This window comes from Colobus angolensis, unplaced genomic scaffold (genome assembly GCF_000951035.1).
Source record: "Colobus angolensis palliatus isolate OR3802 unplaced genomic scaffold, Cang.pa_1.0 Scaffold176, whole genome shotgun sequence".
Classification (NCBI taxonomy): Eukaryota; Metazoa; Chordata; class Mammalia; order Primates; family Cercopithecidae; genus Colobus; species Colobus angolensis.
The window spans coordinates 601,261-620,106 of NW_012114888.1; the positions used below are offsets into that span (position 1 = coordinate 601,261).

General features: G+C 40.1%; 1 protein-coding gene across 1 annotated transcript in view; it reads right to left on the minus strand.

Moving 5' to 3' along the window:
* EFHC2 (EF-hand domain (C-terminal) containing 2) overlaps window positions 1–18,846 on the minus strand; it is a 202,790-nt gene that overhangs the window by 25,174 nt on the left and 158,770 nt on the right. The window contains exons 12-13 of the mRNA XM_011938658.1: window positions 4,570–4,767; window positions 2,510–2,602 (exon numbers count right to left, since the gene is read on the minus strand). Of these exons, the coding sequence (XP_011794048.1) occupies window positions 2,510–2,602; window positions 4,570–4,767 (291 nt within the window). The remainder of the gene's footprint in view (window positions 1–2,509; window positions 2,603–4,569; window positions 4,768–18,846) is intronic.

The window sequence follows — 18,846 nt, forward strand, 5'->3', positions numbered from 1 at the left end:
GTAAAGGCAAAGACAAAACAGTCTGCTGAGAGAATGAGAGGATGATGACTTGGTGGCCTCAGCACTGGATGAGAAACATGTAGGTCCTCCAGAGGCCAGGCTCCCACATTACTGGACTTTCCAGGACAACTCATCCTCAAGGCCATCAAAAGATAATCTAATAAACATCCACAGCTTCCTGACTAGAAGACAGCTTAATGTGTGAAAGGCATTCAGATCCAATTGTTGTAAAACATGGCTTCCTCTACATAGAAAGACACAGGTTTCTTCCAGTTCATTTCTAAGTCCGAGTGTGTGGTCTAAGGTCCCTGACTTTAATTTCTCTCCTAGTCCTCAATCAATTCTTTGCACGAGGTACTGTGCTGGGTACTTTATGTATGTTATCTCAATTAATCCTCCTAACCACTAGGAAACAGGTACTGTTATCTCATTCAAGAGATAAGGAATCTGAGGTTCAGGCAGGTCAAAACCCATGCATAAGATCACACAGCTAATAAGTGGACTCAAAGAATTTAAGAGATGGGAGTGGAGGAGGGGGGTAAAATTGTCAGGATGTGACAACCCATTGGTTATTTATAGGTGGTAAATCAAACAGAAGCAGTGTCTGCATCTGAATGAATCAAAGTTCAAGTCACAACTCTTCATTACAAGGTAAGGGATAAAGAGACACATAAATAGTGCTGTGAGAATTCTTAGGAGGAGATAATCACTCTGATGATCAGCCAAACAAATGCAACAGAGCTTCATGGACGTAGTGCCACTTGAAATGGGTCTTGAAGGAAGAGCAAGCTTTCAGCAAGTGAAAACCATTGGGAGCTATTGCCTACTGAAGAAATAGCAAGAGAAAAGGCCAGAGGAAAAAAAAAAGGGGGGGGGAGCCAGAGAAGGCAGGAGGTATATGCATAAAATGCTAAATGGCCCATGTGGCTACACTACTGGGAACAGGAAAGGGAGTTTTGGGGGTGGGGGATGATAACTGTGAAGAACTCTGAGTCCAAGGCCTGCCTACTTCATCTCAGTTCCTTTACAGCAGGATCCCTCACATGGCTGCTAGCAAATAAAAGCAAATAGGGTTAAACAAAAACAAAATCAAAACAAAACAAATAGAGTTGATAATCTAGAAAATTATTCCAGGTCGATTCAATGCACACACACATCCAACTAGATTTGCCCTCTTCTGGGTTTCCCTCCTGACACCTTGGACCCTAGTTCTCTGACATAGAATTTGGCTTTACCTGTTCCTTTGGTTTCTCCTTTTGTCTCAAACAAGGACTCCCCACTTCAGACCCTATTTGAGAACAATGCTCCAACTGTCAACCCTAAGCCCCACTATGGAGAAGGAGCTTAATTCAAACTTAAAGAGATGGTCCTTCCTTAGAGAGCAAAGAGACACCACAGAAGGTTTGTGAGTAAAAGTGCAATATGATGTCATGTATTTTTGCTCTTAGAAGGTACTTAGCTGCTACATGTAAAGATGGATTTAAACATTTAGAGACTCGTGGATGAAAGACCAATGTGGTGGCACTGCAGTATTTAAGAAGCAATATGGGTCAGAACAAGAATGACGATAGTGGAAATGGAGAGGAGAGAGTAGACGCAGGCAGTAAGGAAGAGGTAGAACTGTCAAGACATTCTAATCTACTGGCTATTTGTAGACAGTAACTCAAAATAATTAGAAGCAGAGGATGTGCCTTTGAAAAGTTCAGGATTCAATTCACAGCTCTTCTTCTTCCACACTATGTGACTTTGGGCAAAATACCTTGTCTCTCTAAACCTCAGCATCCTTATGTATGAGATACAAAGGATAACAGTTCCGACCTCACCAAGCTGTACTCAAAAAGTAAATGAGATAATGTATCCAAAACAATGATCACAATGCCTAGAACACAGCCAAAAATGTCAGAACTATCAAGATATATAAGTCAGAGGAGGAGCTAGAGTGAGTGATGCTATAGGACGCATAAGAGGTGGTTGGAGTCTAGGTGGCTGAGAGGAACATGCCAGGAAATCAAAAGTCAGGTTCAACAGTAGAATGGATGTGTTTTAGAAAGCAGTTCACCATGCTCTCCTTTTACAGCATCATAATCTCTATGTTTTACATCTGGTGCTCTATCAGGACAGAGCCCCATGATAATAACCCTAGGTTCTCTTACTGCATGTCTGTAGCTATCAGGAACTGCTGCTTTGAAAAACCTGCCCTGAATTTTACATCTAATGTCCTCCTAACCAATAAAGTTGTGTATTTCATTTTGCTCCAGGAATCTGTGGATATATAAGTGTGTATTCATGTTAAAAAGATAAAATAATAATTTGTAATAGGCTCTCTAACATTCAAAATCAAGACAAACTTTTCCTTCAGTAACACTTAAATGGAGGTAGGTCACCAATAATATAATCAAAACAGTTAAGGGTAAATCAAGGATAATTAAAGGGAGATGTAAAACCAGGAATGGTCCCCCAGATAAAACTATACAGGCCAATCCCTATCAAGAGTGGAACTCTAACTTACCTTGACAATAAGGATTCTAGAAGATCATCACTCAGAGGTAATCTGGAGGATTTGCACAGCCTTTTAATGTCTTTGGTGGGTAATACATTTTTTCTGCATTAAAACAGAGTAAATGAGCTTTTATATACCTTGTATACCTTTAGTAACAATTACATATTATACGAAAGAAAATACATTTGTGATGTTTCCTGAGAATGTACACATGGAAGTATGAAAATTGGCATTGGGATTCACAATAAGGAAGAACAGTCATATTTCATTTCATCAACTTTTTCTATTTCAGAGGCCACCAGACTCCATCCTTACAAAGGCTTTTCCTTCAAGATGCAGATTCTTGGTTGGTGACAGTACAGCCTATTAAGGCCGCAGCCACAAGTGTTGCTCTAAGTAATTGATCTGCATTCTTGACCACTAGTCAAAAACGGTTCTGATATTTGAAAACATCTCTTAATTTGACAGGCATCTAGAGCCTCCAACACAAGTATGATATGACTTGAGGGTGTTTTTCTGTTCTTTTCCTTGGACCCAAACCTTATAACCTGGAAGCCCCAGCTGAGGCCTCAATATTCACTTCAATTTTTTCAGATGCTAGCAGTTTTCTCTAGAGTAGCCCAACAGTCATTTTCTCTAGTCTTCTGGGGGCAAAGAAATGCTTGTCCAATGTTCTCATTCAGCCAACACTTTTCCAGGCATCAAGCAAAATTAGAACCAACAGGAAAGAAAGTTGGCTCTTTTCTTTGCAATGAGAATGTTTATATCTAGAATGAAAGCTTGTTGGATCTGGAAGAACCTCAGGCTATCTGGTCAAGCAGCCCCATTGTTCCCAAGAAGTGTTCCTTGAATGAAGGAGGGCCACACTTCTCACTCTGGGGAAGGGGCACCACCAGGGTGGAAGGCAGGGCCAGGGCCATGCAAAACTCAGGTCACACATCTTCTAGGAAGCTTGGGGAAGCTTAAAGAGTCAAGGAAAAATACCACCTTTATAAAAACTCAAAGAGGATGCATTATGGATTAATAAAAAAAATGTTTATTTCTAAGACAAACTATGGGACCTACACAGACATTCAGGGTATGCAATTAGCCACTTGGGTGCAGACTTCAAGTTTGGGGATAAGGAAAGAGGTCATAAAGAAGAGAGATGGCAGTGGTGTGCAGCATAAGGATTAGAAGCTAGAGTGAGAACTAATATTTTTCTAATTCTAGATGAAATCAGTAAATTTATATTTCTCCCCCACTGTATCAGGTCTGTAAGATGAATAAAAAAAAATTAAGATGTTTGCATCCAGTTGTATATAACAATGACTTAATGAAGCTCAACACGCAATCAATGTATAAGAAATAGCTTATGCTGAACTTCATTATTTTCAAGGAGAAATAATTTCAAAGAAATTCTATAGAATGTTTGCTTGAAAATTCCATTTTCTGTTTATTATAAAAGTTACATGTATAAATCTCCATCAGTAATAAAATAATGTAAAAAGATCACACCTCAGAATTAACCCTTCTAACATTTTGATTTCCTATGCTTCAGTTGAAAGCTTCTAGAAACAAATGAAAAGAACATGCAAGGGAGAGGCCTATTCTTTCAAAGGTACAGGGCCTCTCCTATTCCATCAACAAGACCAGCCTGGCCAACATGGTGAAACCCTGTCTCTACTAAAAATACAAAAAAAAAAAAAAAATTAGCTGGGCGTGGCGGTACGAGCCTATAGTCCCAACTACTCAGGAGGCTGAGGCAGGAGAATCTCTTAAACCTGGGAGGTGGAGGTTGTAGTGAGCCGAGGTCATGCCACTGCACTCTAGCCTGGGCGACAGAACCAGATGCCATGTCACACATATATACACACACACACACACACACAAAGCTCACCATCACTGGGAAGTATCTGTACCCAAATACTTCTCCGAAAATGATTTAAGGTGTCTGTGCTAAATAGTAGAGTATGAGTATGATGACACATGTCAATTTTCTTTTTGCACTTTTTGATAAAATAGAAATTCCTTCATTATTCAGGTTCACAGAAATGTAAATGATTAGAATCAATAAAACAAAAGCTTACTTTTCTCGATCTTCATACACACAGGAATAAATGAAACTGTCGAAATTCTCAAACATATTTTTCTTGAACTTTTCTTGGGCCAGTGCGATTAAGAAATCCACATCTGAACAGGTGTCCTCAGGCGCACGGTAGTGACGTACAATGGTTACAAATTCTTGCTCTGAGAGGTTTCCAACAGTAAAAGACATTAATATGTCTCTGTAATAAAAATGGAAAAACATTTATAAGCTGATACATAAAAATACAGTATTTTACCTCTCTTTCTATTTAAAAGATCCAAATTCCATTTTATAAAACTTTTACCAACTGTACAGAGGTCAGGTGATTTTTTTAAACTTAATTTCTCTACTTAATTTGGGAGCAGCAGGAAGGCACCAATGCCAGAATGGAAAATCATAGGCACTGTAGCTTATAAATAAAATGGCATTTTGCCCAGAGTCAAACACCTACCAAATAACAGCCTGCAACCAGGAAGTAAATTTTTAAAGGCCTTGAATGGTCAAAAAACCTGTCACCAAGTACATGACTTTATTCAATGCCTATTAATCTTCCTTACACAAAATAGTAACAGGCTTGCGTTTCTGGTTTCCTGGGACATAAGATTTGTTAAGTTAATAAATTAGAAAGGTGTTTTGGGATGGGGAAAGCAATCACACACATTTCTGTAATAAAAAGTAAAAATGGACACACCCTAGCAGTGAGAAAAAAAAATAAAAGAAAAAAATGAAAAGTTAAAAGACCTATGTAAGCGTACAGCTATCTGCATCTTTAGAAGCCAAATGATACTGAGATTATTAGGCAGAGCTTAAAAAACTAAATAACAACATATCAATGAAGAAGACTCGAGGCCTAACAAATTGGCTGAATTATTTTCAATGTAACTCTGTGTGAAAGCCATAAACTATGCAGCATACATCAGAAAGAATTACATCAAAACGACTAAAATGCAAAATGTTATGTGGTTACAGGAATAAGCTTCCACTGTCTAGAAACTTTATTTACTGGAAATAATTCAGTTTCCAAGAATCCTGAATAAGCAAAGGAATAGAAAATTTTATTTGGCCTTCTGCTAGAAAGAGGTCTTTCAGAATAAATGCTTTCAGTTCTTTCAGGTATTTCTGGACATTATCATTTAATAATTCTAGATTCTCCTAGTCAAGAATTTCCATAGAGTCTAGGAAAGCCCACAGCAATGATGTTGACCTATCTAAAGGAAATTCACTTCATCTACATCTACTTCTCAAGTTTCCTCGGTTGTTTCGTTTTGTTTAAATTTGGTTTTGCTGTTGTATTTTTAATGGGAAATGAATGCAAAATCCAACCAAGATGATCCCAGAATTTCAGCAAGTCAGGTCAGACAACCAATTAGTAATATTGGCAGGAGGCTCGCTATATGGAAAACACTGTAAAAGGCTCTCTGGCATTTTAACTTTTCCGAGTCTGTTATCTATTTGCACTGTCCAAGCATATAGAAGAACTTTCAAAGCCACAAACTGGTAGGGCCACTTAAATAAACAGTAATAGCAATAACTTCTGCCATTTGTTGAGTACTAACTGTGTGCCAGGTCCTGTGCTAACAGGGACTTCTGACATCTAGTCTAGGAGGTGGTGCTACTATTATCCCCACTGTACAGATGTGAACTGAGGCAGAGAAATGTTAAGTAACCTGCCTAATGTCACAAAAGCCAGAATGTGAACCCATGTAGTCTGGCTCTAAAGCCCATGCTCTTGCATACTACTCTATCCCTCTTCTGTTGGGACACAGAAGGTGGAGAGAACTGATGGAGTGGGGCTCAGTCAGGAAATCTGCCTAAAGGCAGTGGGGTTTAAGCTGATTTTTTATGAACCTCTATTGCCTTTATTGTCCATCATCTCTGCTTTGAGGGCTATCACTAACCATTATTTAAAAACTAAGAGAAAATAATTTCAGAAAACCTGAGTCACCAACCATCACTGACAGAGGACTAAGTAACCACAAAAGAGCCACTCCAAGTAAAGCCCCTGGCTCCTCTACAATACTGGTCAAGAAATAGTCATGCCATGTGTGTAAAACGGAACACTACACCATCATTAAAAGTATGATGTTTGGGGCCAGGTGCGGTGGCTCATGCTCATAATCCCGGCACTTAGGGAGGCCAAGATGGGCAGATTGCCTGAGGTCAGGAGTTCGAGACCAGCCTGGCCAACGTGGTGAAACCCCATCTCTACTAAAAATACAAAAATTAGCTGGGCGTGGTGGTGCACACCTGTAATCCCAGCTACTCGGGAGGCTGAGGCACGAGAATCACTTGAACCCAAGAGGCAGAGGTTGTGGTAGCTGAGATTATGCCACTGCACTCCAGCCTGGGTGACAGAGTGAGACTCTGTCTCAAAAAAGAAAAATAAATAAATAAAAATAAAAAGAAGATTATAGAAGAATATATCTAAAAGTTAAAAAAAAAAAAGTTATGATGTCTGGGAGGCTGAGGCAGGAGGATTGCTTCAGCCCAGCAGTTTGAGGCTGCAGTGAGCTATGACCATGCCACTGTACTCCAGCCTGGGCAACATAGTGAGAACCCATCTCTACCAAAAAAAAAAAAAAAAAAAAAAGCTGGGCATGGTGGCATGCACCTATAATCCCAGCTACTTGGGAAGCTGAGGCAGGAGGATCACTTGAAGTTAGGAGTTTGAGGCTGCAGTGAGCTATGATCATACTGCTGCACTCCAGCATGAGTGACAGACCAAGACCCCATCTCTAAAAAAAGAAAAGTATGGTATTGATTGATATTTATTGGTATGATAGATGTCCATGCTATGTTGATAAATGTAGTATGATCCCAGTGAAAAATCAAGATACGGTGCACATATAGTCATAGAAATAAGACCAGAAGGATGCATGCCAAAACATCAATAGTATTATCCTGAATGGCTGAGATGTCTTTTTAAAACAAAACGTATTTCCATTTTTTTTCTGAATTTTTGTAATAATCAAATATTATTTTCATTGTCTAAATGAAAAAAAAAAAAACATTTGAAAGCATTTCCTTTTGAGAGTAGAATATGGTGTGAAGAAGAGAAAGTGGCATGCTCCCAAGGACAAGGAAAAAGAACATGTGAAGCAATAACTAGAAACTTTCCATACATCTTTCACTAAACTTATTATAGCACCACCAGAACATAAAAGTTTATTTTCCTTTTCATTGGATAAACTGAAATTATCCTGGCTTCACTGCAGCTAAAATTTATATCTGCTGGGTTTCTGTATGCTTGGGTTTTAAACAGCTCAGTATTCCAGTTTTACACGGCGTTACATGAGAGTTTCAAACAAGCTGCACTATACTTGAAACTGCTGACAGCCCTGCAGGGCATCAGGGGCTCCTGGAGCGGCTGCCTGTGTGGCTGCTGCGCCCACATGAGGCAGGTTCCTGCACCAGGGATCTCAATCAGGATGTACAAGCCTCACCTTGCAGACCTCAGATGGCTGTTGCCACTCTGCCTCGCATTTGCCACATGTGTGTTTTTCAGGATTCACCCCGCCCTGTTAAACTTTAGTAGGATTCACAAAGAATTAAAAATCAAAAGTCACACATTCCATTTTTTATTGTAGTAAAAGACACATAGCATAAAATTTCCCATTTGTGACATTTAGTATATCCACAATGTTGTACAACTACCACCTCTATCTAGTTCTGAAACATTTCCATCACCCCAAATAAACCTCATACCCATTGAGCAACCACACCTCTTTCCTCCCTCCTTCCTAATCCTCCCCCCTACCCAGAAACCACTAATCTGCTATCTCTACAGATTTGCCAGATTCTGGATATTTTATATAAATGGAATTATGTAATATGTATTCTTTTGTGATTGGGTTCTCTCAGCACACTTTCAAAGTTCATCCATGTTGTAGCACGTATCAAGACTTCATCGTTTTTCACTGCTGAATTCTTATTCATTGTACTATCATACTATTGTTCATTGTATGAATGTGCCATACTTTGTTTATCCACTCATACGTCCATGGACATGTGGGTTGTTGCCACCTTTGGCTGTTGTGAATAGTGCTGCTATGAACATCTGTGTACAAGTTTTTGTGTAAACACCTGTTTTCAATTCTTTGGGGTACATATACCAAGGAGTGAAACTCCTGGGTCACAGGTAAGTCTGTTTAACCTATTGTGGCACTGCCAAACTGCTTTCTGCACACTCTATTTTTGCTTAGCAGCAGCCACAAAAACATAGGTCCAACTTCCATCAAGCATAGCCCTTCCTAAAAACGTCATACTGAACTTGAAATAAGATCTGAGAGCAAAATCTGATCTCAGTACTTCTTGACTAGTCATTTCAGGGAAATAGAAATGTATTTTACAAGGCAGTTGTGATTGTATTGATCTTGTGTCCTGTGATTATTATTACTAATCTTGAAGATTTAGATAGCAAGTTACCTTTGCCTTTAGCCAACACTGCACTACATTCCTGGAACTAATATTTTTATACAGTATAATACTATAATATCACAGTATTATTTAGTTAATCTTATAAGGGATGCTGCCATGATTTTCTCTTGGCTTTTGTAACTAAAGTCGTAAGACTCAAAAAAATGCCAAGATGCTCTAGGGTATTGAGAATTCTATGCAGAATTCTGAAACATGAAACGCTAAACAGCTTTATAAGACATAATTCCATTAAAGTCATCCAGTAAAATGGTGAATCAAAACTTCCTTTTAAAGCTCTGAATCTCAGGGTATTTTCTTACTTGTTGAATCATTGAAGTCTGAGCAATGTCTTTCAAATAAACTAAAAAAAAATTACTTTTAGCATAAACAAGGGCTCAAGAGCCTAAGCCTTCAGACCCTAAGGCATACAGCAAAATCTAGTTGAGCCTAAATTAAACCAAGCAGCAGTTTTGGCGACAATTAGGTAGCACCCTTTCTCATTACTTTCAATTTGATATTCATCAAATAAAATGTGTTTTGCTTCCTGTAATCAGAAGCTGTGCACACCTGCTCATATTCTACCCTCCCTCAGGCTTTCTCTTACACTTGTGGGCCTAAGCTGTCCATACAAAACAGAAACCCTTGCTGTATTGTCACTTATATTCCAGCATGTCATACTGTGGTTTTGTTCATTGTTGAATCTGTGGCTAGAGTATTGCCAGACAGTAGAGGGTGGTAGAGATAGCTGGTAGAGTATGTGTCAGAGGAAGGAGAGATGGGAAAATACATCACAGAGAGTCCAATACAAATGTCTGACCACACAGGTTTTGCTACAGGCCTAACCAGAGTTTAATGCCATGTACAAAGCTCTTCAACTTCACTGGAGAACAAGGCCATTACAGATGGCCACTTCACCTCCAGAGAGTGCAGTTATAGACTTGTGGTATAAGTGGTTTCTTCCGGAGTTATGCAACATGGTGGCCTCACAAGACAGACCAAGGAATTCCACAGAAAAGGAGAAAAAAGGGGTCACTGCAGACTATCAGAAAACTATCTACTCCAGCTGAGGTCACAAGCTTGTTTTCAACCGGGAGGCAGTGTGGTTTAGTGGAAAAAGTGTGAGCTTTCAAATTACATTGACCTGTATTAAAATTCCAGTCCCACTAATTCACCAGTAAATGGGAACTGTGCTAAACTACTCAACTTCTCTGAACCTCAGTTCCTTACCTGTGAAATGGGACAAGACCACTTGTGAAATAGAATTTTATTTTCCTATAGAAGCCAGGACGGTATGTTAAAACAGAAGTCAGACCATGTTCTTTGCCTGTTCAAAACCCTGTAAGGGCTTGCCATCTCTCTCAAAGTAGAACTCAAAGGTCTCATGATGGCTTACAAGGCCTGACATGATTGGCCCCTCCTCTGCTGTTGCTAGGAACTCATCCTCTACAACTCTTCCCATTCTTCTCTCTACACCTGCCTAAAACAAGCCAGGCACATTTCAACTTCAGAGCCTTTGTATTTGCTGTTCTCTCTACCTGGAATGGAATGTTCTTCCCCAAGACAGTCACATAGGCTATTCCTTCACCTCCTGTAGGGCATCTTATCTTGTTAGATGTCAGTTTCTCTGTGAGGTGTTCTCTGGCCAACCTTCTTGAAAGTGTGACCCCTGGCGGGGCATGGTGGCTCACGCCTGTAATCCCAGCACTTTGGGAGGCCAAGGTGGGCAGATCACCTGAGGTCAGGGGTTCAAGATCAGTCTGGCCAACATGGCGAAACCCTGTCTCTACAAAAATTAGCCAGGCGTGGTGGTGCACGCCTGCAGTCCCAGCTACTCGGGAGACTGAGGCAGAAGAATTGCTTGAACCTGGAAGGCAGAGGTTGCAGTGAGCTGAGATTGTGCCATTGCCCTCCAGCCTGGGCAATAAGAGCGAAACTCTATCTCAAAAAAATAATAATAATAAAAAAAATAAAAAGTGTGACCCCTTCCTCCACAACTCTGGCACTTCCTAACCCTTTTCCTGCTTTCTTTTCCTCAGTGTCATTCATCACACTCTAACGGTATATAATTACTTATTTTGAAGATAGTCTTTATCTCCCTCCCACCCCCACTGGAGTGTAAGATCCACAGAGAGTAGTGGTTTTTGTCTATTTTGTTCATTGTTGAATCTGTGACACCTTAAATAGCCCCTGGCACATAGTAAGCTCTCTATAACAAATAGTCTGATGAAGAAATGAAAAATGAGGATTAAGTTAGCAAGATATAAAAAGCATTCAGCATAGTACCTTGAACTACGAATGCTCAATAAATGATAGCAATTTTTGTTATTCTCATCATCGCACAATGGAGATAATTTCAAGTTGTATTAAACTGAAAGCACTACTTCTCTTAAGTAAGTTTATCTTGAAGAAATGTGAAATGCTTTTGATGACTCTGAAACCTTACAATCTATCTGCAGGATATAAAATGAAAATGGCATGCTTGTTTTAAACAGTCATATTCAGGAGTAAGTCTAAAGTGCTAAAAAATAAACTCCAGGTGTGCCTCCTTTTATACAATGAATAGATCTGAAATGCTCCATAAATACTTAATTTTTAGAAATTGAATTAGATGCCCTCTTTCACTCTCTATTACATATAAAGATATGCTATCTTTATCTTGGTCATTTTAAATTGGCAATGGCATCTAACATCTTAGCTTTAAATTCCTCTAATTTCTCTCAAGTTCTTAATGACAAGCAAGCACACTGAACCCTGAAAGAAATAATAAATCCTTTTTTTTTAAGAGGCAGGTTCTCACTCTGCACCCAGGCTGGAGTGCAGTGGTGTGATCATGGCTCACTGCAACCACGGACTCCTGGACTGAAGCAATCCTCCCATCTTAGCCTCCCAAGTAGCTAGCTTCACAGGTGTGCACTACCATGCTTGGCTAATTTTTAAACTTTCTTGTAGAGATGGGGTCTTGCTATGTTGCCCAGGTTGGTCTCCTAGGCTCAAGTGATCCTCTCACTTTTGCCTCCCAAAGTGCTGGGGTTACAGGTGGTGAACCACTGTGCCCAGTTTAAAGAAATCCTTTTGAAACTAAATAACATTTACATACTATAAATAATAACAGCCAAATTCATCTGCCTTGTAAATTGAGTTTTTGATATATTTTCTCAAAGAGAAGTAAGTACATCTGCAGTGAAAATCATTGACCCTATTGTCTTATTCCAAATAAATATAAGTAGCTTCATGTTTTCTCTGTATTACTGTTCTAATCTTCATTTCACATCAACTATAATACTATGGTTTTTCCTGTTTTGACACGTAGTAGAATATACATGGTAATTTTAATTTATTTAGTTGGAAATTCAGTATGTCTTGGTACACTCGACTTCAGGCCTATTTAAGTGTAGCCAAACAAAATGAGATATTTTCATGCAGTTAAGAGTAATTGCTGTATATTATTAACAGTCTATTCTTCACAGAAGTATAATTTTAGAAATCCTTTAAAATGTTCATCTATAATTCTTCCATGATTTGGTACAATATGCATTTAAACAAGCTAAAGCAACAGTGGGCTTTTTAGTTTTGTTTTTTAAATTGTGTCAACATTTTTGGTAATTGGTAACAGCAAATGAAGTCTCAATACTGGTGCTTAACATGCAAGGTAAGCAGAAGGAGTGAATATTAATTTCATTTACAAGCAGAGTTCTTTGTTTTCTACCACTGCCTTTGCATTAACACCCACTTTACGTTCAGGGATTATTTGTCTCCAAGCAAACCCCACTTGTTTGGCTTTGTTTTTCACTGTCTCTCACTTGGTTACCAGATGGTTTAGAGGCCTACAAGATCATGGTGAGCTCTGTGACAATTGGGGAGCCTTATGTGATGAAGGGTGCCCCCAGCTAAACCCACAGGTACTTACTGATCATACAACAGGTGAATACAAAACACGGTCTGTGCCCTATTGGTGCTTATAATCAATTTAGTAATTCAAGATTTACTCACATCAAATAATTATCAGTAATATAATCAGATTCTTAAATCTTTTTGAACACACACTTTAAAATATAAAATTTGGGCCAGGCACGGAGCTTCTTATCTGTAATTCTAGCAACTCGGGAGGCCAAGGTAGGAGGGTGACTTGAAGCCAAGAGTTCAAGGCCAGCCTGGGAAACCTAATGAGACTCCATTTCTACCAAAAAAATTAAAAAATTAACCAGGCATGGTAGCACGTGCCTGTAATCCCAGCTACTTGGGAGGCTGAGGTGGGAGGATCATTTGAGCCAAGGAGGTCAAAGTTGCAGTGAGCTATGATCATTCTGCTGTACACCAGCCTGGGTGACAGAGCAAGACCATGTCTCAAAGGAAAACAAAATGTGTACACATATATACAGGCTTTACTCCATTATAAAAGTAATACGTTTCCAATTATAGAGAATTTGGATAATATGTAAAAGCAAGGAAAAAAAGAAAAGAAAAACCATACACACCCCTGCCACCCAAATATAACCAAGTAAACATCCTGGTACACTCCTCTGCAGTCTCTTTACTATGCATGGGCATTTGTCTTTTTCTTAATAGGTGTGAACATATTTTCATCTTTTTCACTTAACTAATACATTTCCATGTTATTACAGACTATTCTGAAACCAAAATGCTAAACCATACTTCTGTTACTGGATAGTACATGTTTTTTTTCCAAATTTTTATACAAATAATGCCATAATGAGCATCTATATGCATAAACATTTGTCTGTATTTACAATTATTCCCTTCGGATGGTGTTCCAGAAGTACAATTAGTGAGGAAAAACAAAGGAACATTTGACCAGCTAGGCAACATAGCAAGACCCCATCTCTACAGATTTTAAAAAATTAGCTTGGCATTTTGGTGTGTGCCTACGGTCCCAGCTACTTGGGAGACTGAGAGGCCAGGAGGGCAGCTTGAGTCCAGGAGTTTGAGGCTTCAGTGAGCTATGATGGTATCACTGCACTCCAGCCGGGGAGACAAAGCGAGACTCCGTCTCAAAAAAAAAAAAAAAAAAAAAAATTAAAAAGACTGTAATCCCAGCACTTTGGGAGGCCGAGGCAGGCGGATCACAAGGCCAGGAGATCGAGACCATCCCGGCTAACACGGTGAAACCCCGTCTCCATTAAAAATACAAAAAATTAGCTGGGCGTGGTGGCGGGCACCTGTAGTCCCAGCTACTCAGGAGGCTGAGGCAGGAGAATGGCGCGAACCCGGGAGGGGAAGCTTGCAGTGAGCCAAGATCGCGCCACTGCGCTCCAGCCTGGGCGACAGAGCGAGACTCCATCTCAAAAAAAAATAAAAAAATAAAAAATAAAGTAACACTTAAAAAGGTCTTGACACACAGTACTAAGTTGCTTTTACCCTCCCATCAGCAATGAGGAAGAGTCCTCAGCAATGGAATATCCTTTCAAAAGGTGTTTCCTGTCAAATATGGAGACGGAAGTAAAAGAAAAAAAAAGTGTGTTTTTTTTTTTTCTTTCTTTCTTTCTTTAACAGAGTCTCACCCTGTCACCCAGGCTGGAGTGGAGTGGTGCGATCTCAGATCATTGCAACCTCTCCCTCCTGGGATCAAGTGAGCCTCCCACCTCAGCCTCCTGAGTATCTGGGGGCTGCAGGTATGTGCCACCACGCCCAGCAACTTTTTTTTTTTTTTTTTTTTTTGGTGGAGACGGGGTTGGCTTTTTGTTTTGCCCAGGTTGGTTTCAAACTCCTGGGCTCAAGCCATCTGCCTGGCTCAGCCTCCCCAACGCCAGGATTATAGGCATGAACCACCATGCCTGGCCATAAAAGCATTTCCTAATTCAACAAGTAAAAATGATGCCTCATTTTAATCAATAATATTTTGATTACTAATAAACTTCAACATCTCTTCCCCTTATTTAAGAAATATTCTTCTATTGTGATCTGTCTGCACACATTCCTTGTCCATGAATTCATTCATTCATTCATTCATTCATTCATTCATTCATTCAATAAACACTGATTGAACATTAACTTTATGTTGAATGATGGAGAATAATAGAGGAATGGACCAGATTTGACTCCCAACCCTCAATATCTACATCCTAGAATCAACCACAGACTAGAGGAAAAGCCAAATCAGTGAAGTAGAAAAAGTGCTACAATAAAGATATGTCCAAAAGCTCAGAGAAAGTACCCCTCATCCAGTCTGACATGTGTATACATGTAGGGAGAAATTCAGGAAAGCTTCACAGCAGAGGTGGTAGCAGAGCAGATCTTGAAGATGAAAGGCAATCTGCCAACCAGAGAAGTGGGAGCTGAGTAAGGGAAGGAGGCTGAGAAGAATGGGAGAAAGAATCATATCCTCAAAGATTCAAAGAGGGCAAGAAGAGCCAGGTGTGGTGGATCACACCTGTAATCCCAGCACTTTGGGATGCTGAGGCGGGTGGGTCACTTGAGGTCAGGAGTTTGAGACCAGCCTGACCAACATAGTGAAACCCCATCTCTACTAAAAATACAAAAAAAAATTACTGGGCATGATGGTGCACACCTGTAGCCCCAGATACTTGGGAGGCTGAGGCAGGAGAATTGCTTGAACCCAGGAGGCGGAGGTTGCAGTAAGCCGAGATTGTGCCACTGTCCTCTAGCCTGGGCGATGACGAAGCAAGACTCTATCTCGAAAAAAAAAAGAGGGCAAGAAGATGGTATAATACATCTGAGAAGCTGTACAAAGTGTTAATAACAGGCACAGACATTATCAAGAGCTCAGTGTATGTCAAACATTGATCTGCTTCACATGCATAGACTCATTTAACCCTCATGACAATCCTTTCAGTAGGAACTTGGTTCCCATTATACTGATGAGGAACTAACGCCCAGACAGCTTTAACAGATTGCCCAAGGGCACAGTACTATTAATAATAACAGGTGGAGCCAAGAATTGAACCACGATGTTCAGGGTTCATAGAATGATTAGAATATAGTGAAAACAAAGCAAGAGATAAATTAGAGAGCTGGCAGGTGGGGCCCAATCATGAGAGGTGCATGTGTGTGCCATGTTAGGATACCCAGGTTTTCTTCTGTTGGTGAAGGGAATCTCTTGAAGTGTGTTGAGCAAGACAGCAACATGAGCAGAGTGTTAGAAGCCCAAGTACTCAGGAAGCAATGCAGAGGTAGGCACGGGAGTGCTTCTGGGATGAAGAGAATGGGCTGAGGTTGCAGCTCAGAGGCAAAACTAGAATTGAATGTGCTGGACCTCGGATGGACTCTAAGCCTCTTGTTGAGTGTCTGGGAGACAGGGCCATCATGGAAGCTAGCTTTGGACAGCAGGAGGGACACCTTTTCTACTGAGATGAAAAAGGAATGCCAAGTTGTGGATGTGGGGGCATGGGTGTGGTTTACATCTCAGGATCTCTATATGCTCTATTAACCTGGAGATGAAGTTTTCTGTTATAAATTGGAGGAAAATGGTGAAGTTAGGAGCTTAAGAGTGAGAAAGTTTGAAACATCCATTGTGGAGAGTGGAAACAGGTACAACTAAGCCTTGATTCCCTCCTTAACTGCTTCTTCATCCTCAGCTACTCACTGATCCATCAGTTGCTCAGCTTGTCATCTGTGCCTTTGATTTCTATTGGTCCTTTCCTTTCAGCATATAGAATGTTCATGTCTCTCTCAATTTAAAACAACAGCCAAACCCAGTCCATGACCTTCTGCCCAGTAAAGTCATCCTGGAAGTGTCCACCAGCCTGGCAGAACCTGTCTTCCACAGCAGCCTGGTGACAAGAAGAAGCCACAGCAGTGGCGTTTGGCAGTGGTCTGGCCATCCCCAGATAAAATAAGCATCCCTGGGGTTCCTGGACAACAAAGGGCAAAGGAAAAGGGAAGAGGTCTCAAGAATAGACTGACAAATCTCCAACAGGAATTACAGATAATACGGCAAATGGGAATTAAATGAGAAAGTAAAAGAGAGGTGACCATATGCCAATCTGGAGCAGGTGGCATGTGTCATGATGGCTCAAGGGCAATCAAGGAGTTCACATTTATGGTGAAGATTTCTCTTGATTTCTTTTCCTCCTGTCATCTTACTTTGTGTTTTCAGTTTTTCATGTATTGTTGCTATTACCTTAGATTGATTGCTACTTGTCTTTTGCAATACAGCCTAAACGTAGCAGGTTCTTGAATAACATCACCTCACCCAACATCATTTTATGATAATGCTGATTGGGAAAAAAATGGCTCCAGGCTAGAGCCACTGTCTGCATGAAGTTTGTACTTTCTCCCCATGTCTGCATGGGTTTTCTCTGGTTTCTTCTCACATCCCGAAGCTGTGCACATGAGGTGAGCTGGCATGTCCATATGGTCCCAGTGTGACTGAGTGTGGATGTGTGAGTGCACCCTGCGATGGGATGGTGTCCTGTCCAGGGCTGGTTCCCATCTTGTACCCTGAGCTGCTGGGACAGGCTCCAGCTACTCATGACATTGAACTGGAATAAGTAGGTTGGAAAATGAATGAACAAATGAATACAAATTAGGATAAAATAAAAACTCATCAAGTCTATGACGATAAAGGATATGGGACAAAAGCGCTCAGCAAGCCTGCTCTACTTCTGATTTTTTGGTTTTGAACTGCAAGGTGGGAAAGGATGCTCCTTACAATGTTTGCTCTGCAAACATTTATTCCCTGATATAACCCATCACTACCATGGCCACTGCCACTCACTGATTCACCAAAATTGCGTAAATCATTGTCTTGTTTTTATTAGTTTTTTTTTTTTGAGACAGAGTTTCACTCTTGTTGCCTAGGCTGGAGTGCAATAGTGTGATCTCGGCTCACTGTAACCTCCGCCTCCGTGGTTTAAGCGATTCTCCTGCCTCAGTCTCCCGAGTAGCTGGGATTACAGGCGCCCACCACCATACCCGGCTAATTTTTTGTATTTTTAGTAGAGACAGGGTTTCACCATGTCAGCCAGGCTGGTCTCAAACTCCTGAACTTAGGTGATCCACCTGCTTCGGCCTTCCAACGTGCTGGGATTACAGGCATGAGTCACTGCGCCCGGTCTATTCATCTTTCTTAAATGTATGTATAGCTCACATTTATTTCAATGCTTGATATTGTAAGTGTTTGGGTCTTTATTTAGAAGTTTGGTGATTTTTTTGTGAACAGAAGTATGCTGCAGGAACTTAACTTCTGTTTATCTCAATTAGCCTAAGGGAAAATTGGTTTCATTATATGTCATTCACCTAAAGTCACAATTTCCGAAAACCTATTGACAGCATTAAGGATTTACTGTATTTGGTTTGCTCTTAGGTTCTGTAATTCCATTTAGAATCCTATTCTTGATTAACTTGAAATTGCCCTAAAATATCTTAAACCTATATATACTTAATTATCAAAGAGATGGATGAAATATGATTTCACATTCAGATACAATATGAGGAATTTTGCCCTTAGTCTCCTTATTCTCTCTTTCTGAGTTTCGGTTATTTTATCTGTGGCATAACCCATATCATCTACCTTTTTAATTTTTCTAATCATGTCATTCACCTCTTTGAAATAATGTTTTTGCTTTGAATTCACATATGGAAGCGTGTGTGTGTGTGTGTATGTGTGTATAAAACCTGTTTTAATGTCCAATGCTGCTCTAGTTTTTAAAGATAAGATGTCTTCTTTGAGTTCTTAATTTTGATTTTTTTCATCATGTTCTGGATTAAGTTATTAAAGTAATATATTACTTTGAACAATTTACTAACGAAACTAGATATTTTTGGTTCTCTTAAAGATTTAAAAAACAGAGGGGGCGGAGCAAGATGGCCGAATAGGAACAGCTCCAGTCTACAACTCCCGGCGCGAGCGACACAGAAGACCGGTGATTTCTGCATTTTCAAC